This window comes from Palaemon carinicauda, chromosome 13 (assembly GCF_036898095.1).
Source record: "Palaemon carinicauda isolate YSFRI2023 chromosome 13, ASM3689809v2, whole genome shotgun sequence".
Classification (NCBI taxonomy): domain Eukaryota; kingdom Metazoa; phylum Arthropoda; class Malacostraca; order Decapoda; family Palaemonidae; genus Palaemon; species Palaemon carinicauda.
The window spans coordinates 51,051,309-51,058,603 of record NC_090737.1 but is presented as its reverse complement, the minus strand read 5'-3'; the positions used below and the strand labels follow the sequence as shown (position 1 = coordinate 51,058,603).

General features: G+C 38.9%; 1 protein-coding gene across 1 annotated transcript; it reads right to left on the bottom strand.

Annotated features, from left to right (window-relative positions):
* Nucleotides 1–5,718: 5,718 nt before the first annotated feature.
* On the bottom strand, nucleotides 5,719–6,147 carry LOC137651560 (KRAB-A domain-containing protein 2-like). The gene has a single exon (XM_068384787.1). The coding sequence runs from the start codon at nucleotides 6,145–6,147 to the stop codon at nucleotides 5,719–5,721; it is 429 nt and encodes a 142-aa protein (XP_068240888.1).
* Between the last annotated feature and the right edge of the window lie 1,148 nt (nucleotides 6,148–7,295).

Genomic DNA, 7,295 nt, shown 5'->3' with positions numbered 1-7,295 from the left:
TCTTATTACTTTTCAAAGCTCGCATCGTTTCAGTTGTACACTTCATATTGTCAAGGATTTTATTCTGTTCCGACAGTTGCATCCCATAGGCATGTCTAGATTTTTTTTCTGTCATAAGGTACCCTTGAATTGAACACATCAAACAAGGAGTCAGGAAGCTTTATAAAGTCCCTTGTACTTTCCCAGTACATGCTCTTCAAAAGTCTCTGACTTCCATAAAAATCTAAAGCTTTAGTTGTTGTTTCCGAAAGAAGCTGCACTGCTTTCCTCACATTCATACGTTGTGTACCTGTTACATTTATGTGTTTCTCTGTTAAACGATATGTGGCTTTCAAATCACTTTTCCTTCGGTTGACAATTTCCCTAACACATCCACTTAGAACAAAATTTCTATTTTGTAATTCAAAACCTGAATTAAGAAAATTGTTTCTCACTAACTTGATTAAATGAGGAGCATCGGCGAAGACATGAATTTCTCTTTCGGGTACAGAGGGGTTCTCAAATGAAGGATTATCTGTTCCTATATTGAGACTGTTCCATAAACTGATATTAGTAGGACCCATGTCACACACCATAGCCACAACAGGAAAACCGACAAACTCCACTATTGTAATTACACCAAATAACAGTTCCTTGGTAACCTTGGTATCAAAATTATAATATATTAGTTGTTTCCAAGATTCTGTTATTCCTCTGATCATAATGCACTGTACACGAGATTTAGGATCATAAAGTGTCTTTGATCCTTGGTCATAACACCAGATTTGAGAAACACTACACTCATCAAATGAAATTACACATAAACGACTATATTTTTTCATTTCCTTGCCCTTTTCATTTAGTATTTCAAAAACTGTGTGCAAGATCCCCGGGTCAACAATGATTTTTGATACCCAACGCCTTAGGGTACTTTCTGAGGGAAGAGGAATCTTGCACTGATCACGTAAGTACCGATAACCTTTAGGACTCAAATTTTTCAATGTTATTGCACGACTAATGTCACCATCTGCCCAATGTTTCACATTTCTTCCACTCATAATGTTTTGCACCTGTGAAGGAGAAAACATTTTTTCTAAAAACGCTCTGCAACATGATGCTTCATTTCTCATAATCTCTAAATCTTCCAACAAACGTAACCTTTCTTTATCCCACTGCTCTTTCTTTGTAAGGAGATAATTTCTTTCTTGAGTAACGCTGTTCAATTGACTCTGCAACTCTTCTAGTGTTGCTCTATGAACCCTTTTTTCACTTTCAGGATAGTCTCCTCCACAGGAAATATTGTTATAATCATCAAGCTCATTTTCACAATCTGATAACATTTCTGCAATTAAGCGTTTCCGATTTTTCTCTTTTATCCTTTTCATTCGAGATGTACCAGATACACTATCATCTGAAATGTAGAAAGAAAAACATTTTAATATCTCTTTCTCTTGCACACACACACACACACATATATATATATATATATATATATATATATATATATATATATATATATATATATATATATGTTGCGACCCATCTCAGAATCTGCACCGTGTTGGAATATTCTCACTTGGCGCTGCGCAATGTGAAGATTCCCAGATCGCGCGACCAAGTTGGAATCTTATTTTGCAAGGTCTATAGACCTTGGTATTTTGGTTGCTGTGGAGTGAGACAGATTCACGCAAATACGCCGACTGACTCGTTTACCTTATGTGGCAATAGGTGTGTTAACAGTATTAGGTTCTATGGGGGTGATCTCCTCGTCGTCTATGCAGTGATCAGGCCATTATGTAAAGTCAGGTCATTATGTGTGTTTAATTTGTTTCCAAGGCGTGTTAGTTATTGTAGTATGGAATTGCCACCCCTATCTGTCACTGTGTTTAGGCCACTTAAAATTGTTGAATGTCAGCCTCTAATTCACAAACAATGGGGAGAGTGTTGTAGTTAATTAACTAATATCATTTTTTATGCATTTGATATTTTTTAAACAGTGTGTATGTTAATTTTATAATGATTCAAAGCACCTTTAACACACTATCAATTGTCATAAATTACAAATTATTTTTTGTTGCAATAATAACATCTTGATGTTGGGAAGTCAAGAAAGGATATACAATCTGCTGGTAGTTTCTCACATTAAATGTAATGCAATTAGTCGTTACAAACCAACAAACATCCATCACATTACAGCTAACATACAAGAACACTCTGATCATGCACATACTGTACAATACAACCTCTCTGTAATGTGTGCGTGTGTGTGTGTGTAGATTGCCTTACCTCTTGCCGCTGGGCAGCCCGTAAAAGAATATTGTTTTAATTTAGGTAATTAGAATTAACAATGTGGCTTTGAACTTGAAAAGGTTATAGTGTTTTGTTCAATAATAAAGGGATTCAAAATAAAAATGAGACTATAATTACTTTACAAACTGATGGTTTGAGCTACGTCAGATTTAGATAGCCGAAGCTAATTTATGTAAGGCCAAAAAGTAGTGGTAGTTTCGAGTGAACTGCTTATCCTCATTCAGCAGCCTGGGATATTGGTTATGTTCCCAGGTGGGGGTAATGGCTATACAGCATGCTTCCCACGGGCTGGAATTTGCATAGCAGATTCCTAGTCAATTTGCCCGTATAACAGAATTGAATGAGGGACAGGACCCTCTAGCTACCACTAAGCAAACAACAGGGGAAAAGGGAGAGATTGACAGGCATGAGAACAGAGAAAAGGCCCCGGTAGAGAGACTCCTTTCTAGGTCCACGAAAAGGAAAAATATGATAGACAGAGTCTATCAAGTCAGAGAGAAAGTGTTATAGCAGATAGTCCCATGGAAGTAGAAGATCGTGGGAAGGAATGAAAAGCAATTTAGTTGGAGGCAGAAGAAGGGCGTAAACTATCCTTTGAGAAGAGAAACTTGTGATAGACAAAGTCTATCAAGTAAAAGAAAAAGTGTTATAGCAGGGAGTCCCATGGAAGTAGAAGAAACCAGGGAATGAATTAAAAGCAATTTTAGTTGGAGGCAGAAGAAGGGCGTATACCATCCCAGGGAAAATTTAAGCATTAGACATCGCTAATATAGAAAGGGTGCTAGCAGAGGGGGAGGGAACTAGCAAAAGCTAGAAATTCATTATAGTAATAGAATGTTAATTTAAAGAAAGAATCGGCGATTAAAACTAGAGAAAGAATGGTTTGCTTAAATATAAAGAGGAAGGGAGGTTGTGTCGACAGCGAGCTATTTTTAGATGTAGTGTAGTGACTGTGGTAGCAAAATTTTCACGTTAGATCGCGAAAAAGGAGATAGAAAGTAAGTGGGAGGAGGGGAAAAATGGGGGAAAGTAGGGGGGAATGACAGAGAATATTATAAAGATATAGTTAAGGATTATTACTAATTAATTGACAAGCTAATTGATATAAAAAACTGGAAGAAAAAAGATATTAAAGATAAGCTAAAATAAAAACCAGCAAAACTTTTTACGCTAATTCTCGAGTGAGTGAACGGGAGAGAGAGAGAGAGGGGGGGGGGGAGGGAACGGGGATGGTACTGATCTGCATATTGTCATTTGCCGATTTATAAACGAATCAAACTCTGTAATGGACACCTCAATTCATATATCCACCATTCATGCAAACTTCAACTATCTATAGCTATAAATTACTATGTAACTAACACACAAATACTTACCCAATATAACTCCCTTCTCATTCTATTCTGAGATTGTTAAAAATGCATTTAATATGTTACCAGAATCCATCAATTTCCATCGTTTTATTTTAACATTGATCATTGAAATCAGCAATAACAACAAACTTACAATGAAAGGCACTTTTGTATAATAGAAAATCAAAGCAAGGCCTGGGTTCAACAATCCTTGCATAGTTCCTCTAACCAGAAAATACTTATATATCATGCACAATCTATCTAAATTGAAATTCTTATCCACAGGCAAAAACATAAAGAAATAACCAATTGACTTGTGTCAAATCAAAGTATGAGAAATAAAACAAGTTGAACCAAAGCGTCAATTATGAATTGATTTATGTGATAACTAACACCTCCCACATATCCAAATGGCAGGAACTGACTCCAGGTTGATGCATGCAGTATGATACCACATGTCACATGAGTCGCATTGAATCATGTGGGTGCCTAGATCCATTGCTCTTCAGGTGCAGTGCAGTTCGACATCAACAGACAACACTAAGCGCTTCCTTCTCACAGTTGCTGTTGATGGCCATGGTCGTATATCCTGAGTTGTGAGGCAGTCAACTAAGTGCTTTCGCAAGGATGGGATGTCATACCTGACATCCACAGGATCCTGTCCAAAAGCCAGAGACGTGGCAAAAGCTACAGCATATACTCCACAACTGCTACCATCACGCTGACGATCCACTTTCATGATGTTCAGAGACATGTGTTCTTTATCAGTATGAAGGTATTTTGCAATGGTATTTTTGGTTTGATCAGTGGGATTTTGATGCATGCTGTCATAAATGTTCACAGATCCATTCTCACAGCCATTGTTTGAAACAGTATCCCAGTGATTACCATTTACATTTAAGATCTGAATAAATTCAGAAACTGGAATGTCAAAACTTTGGTTTTGTTGCAGTATCGGGTCTTGTAATCCTTCAATATGAAAGGCAGAGTTCTTCAGTAGCTTGCTAGCAGCTGAAATATGGAGATCAGACAGCCATTCTCCAGGATTTGAGATGTCCTTAATTTAGGATGCTGAGATATCATATCCAGCAACATGAACTTGATTTTGTCCCTCAGCTTTGACACTTGGTTTTAAGGTTGCTTGGCTTGAGATGGCTGTGCGAGATCTTTTCAGCTTGAGATTAACTCGAGGTACAGCAGTGTCTGCTGCAGGTTCAGGCTTACAAGGAGGGTTGTGGACTGCTTTCATAAAGGTAGGTAGAGCACTTTTTTTGCTGATGTATCGTTTAGCTTGGGTGGAAGTTGTTCTGGAGGGGATGACTCCTGCTTTGGTGGGGGGAGATTTGGATCTATCAGCTTTCTGTGAGGGTGTGAGTTGATCATTTTCTGTCTGAGAGGGTTTTAGCTGACCTGATGTTGCCTCACTGTTTGCACATCCTTTGATGGGATGGCAATCGTTTGTGCAGAGTTGTCCTTCTCGGAAACACGGGCAGCGTTTTGTGTTGCACATTCCAGCACAAGTACAGCGTTTGTGGATAAACTTGCGGCTGGGGTTGGACATGCGAGCAGCTTCGCGCAAGGTAACCTTCTGACTTGTATCTGCATCAAGGCTTCCATGGTAGGGGGCAATGTCACCGGCTCGATATCTGCCATTTAAGATGCCAAATTGGGATGCTAGAACATAGGACTTAGCTGCATCTCCACAAACCCGGTGAACTTGAGCTGGAAGCCTCTTATCCTCACATGTTGTACGGTCTAGTTTGGGTACTGCCACAGTCACAAAGTCGCCAACATTAAATTCAACAATATTCAATGCATGCTTCTTTTCATACTTTCTAATCATCCTTTCTGCATTCTTCTTTGTTTCTTCGTGGACACGTTGTTGAAGAGCTATACAGTGAATGTCACGTTTGGATCGACAAGCGTAGCTGAGAAGACGCTTTGCTTTGTGAGAGGGAGGGTTTCCATCAACCAAGCTTTCTTTTTGCTGTTGGGGCCATTGGTCCATAACAGTATCAGGAACTTCCTCAGTTAGAGGCACAACAACTGGTTGTTGAATGTCCTCAGCTGGATCCTCTTAAAAGATCTCCTCTTCTCCTGCCACACCGGTTCTTGCTCCAGGAAGAATGTTTCCCTTTGATTCCTCTCCATACAGAACTTGGAATGGGGAACTCTTCGTTGTCTCACAAGTCACAGTGTTCATAGCAAACATCACTTTAGGGAGCCAGCCAGCCCAAGGGAAGTCATCACCTTCATTGTCAACCCTCATCGCTGCCAATTTCTGCTCGACTACCTTGTTTCCATTCTCAACACAACCTTGAGATTGGAAGTGAGATTGGAAGTGACGAGATCTTCCATGGACAAACAAAGTATCCCCTCCCCATTCTTCAAACAAAGCCTGCAAGACAGAGTTGATGAACTCCCTTCCGTTGTCCGAGTGGAAGATGCGTGGTGGGCCCATGTACGCTAACACACGCTCTTCGAGCATGGTGGCAACTTTTTGCATTGACTATGTTTTCAGCGGGAAGAGAACATGGAACTTGGTGAAATGGTCAACAGCATGGCCAATGTAGTAGAAATCGCCATCAGGGGAACTACGCATGTCGATCAAGTCCACTTATAATCTCTGCATGAATCCCTTTTCAACAATGGGACAAAGTGGGGGACGTGACAACTGGGGTTAGGCCTCTTCACACTGTGGGCATGACTTGCAGAAGGCCTGTACATAGGAACGTGGGCAGCCATAGTATTCCCGTTCAACAGTATCTTTCACTTTTTTGTACCCAGCATGAAGTGTGGATGTATGAATTTTGTGAACGGCATCATACAGCTGCCCAGCATGGAGGACCTGTTTGTACGATGAAAACGCACCATCATCTTGGCATCATGCAAAACAGAGTCAGTTTGAGTGCTTAGAAGTGGTGAAATACTTAAAATCTCCCTGCACAAAGTTGGAATTTTCACATTTTAGTGTTCAAGTAATATCTTTCTTTGGTCATATTGAATCTTAACTGTCTCTTATAGTCTAGTAATTCTTGAAATATTAATTTGTAACCCAATTTTCATACCAGAGTCATTTTATGGGCTTAGAAGTGGTGAAATACTTAAAATCTCCCTGCACAAAGTTGGAATTTTCACATTTTAGTGTTCAAGTAATATCTTTCTTTGGTCATATTGAACCTTAACTGTCTCTTATAGTCTAGTAATTCATAAATTGTTAATTTGTAACCCAATTTTTACACCAGAGTCAGTTTGCGTGCTTAGAAGTGGTGAAATACTTAAAATCTTCCTGCACAAAGTTGGAATTTTCACATTTTAGTGTTCAAGTAATATCTTTCTTTGGTCATATTGAACCTTAACTGTCTCTTATAGTCTAGTAATTCTTAAATTATTAATTTGTAACACATTTTTTTATACCAGAGTCAGTTTGCGTGCTTAGAAGTGGTGAAATACTTAAAATCTCCCTGCACAAAGTTGGAATTTTCACATTTTAGTGTTCAAGTAATATCTTTCTTTGGTCATATTGAACCTTAACTGTCTCCTATACCCCAGTAATTCTTAAATTGTTAATTTGTAACCCAATTTCTATACCAGAGTCAGTTTGTGTGCTTAGAAGTGGTGAAATACTTAAAACCTTCCTGCACAAAGTTGGAA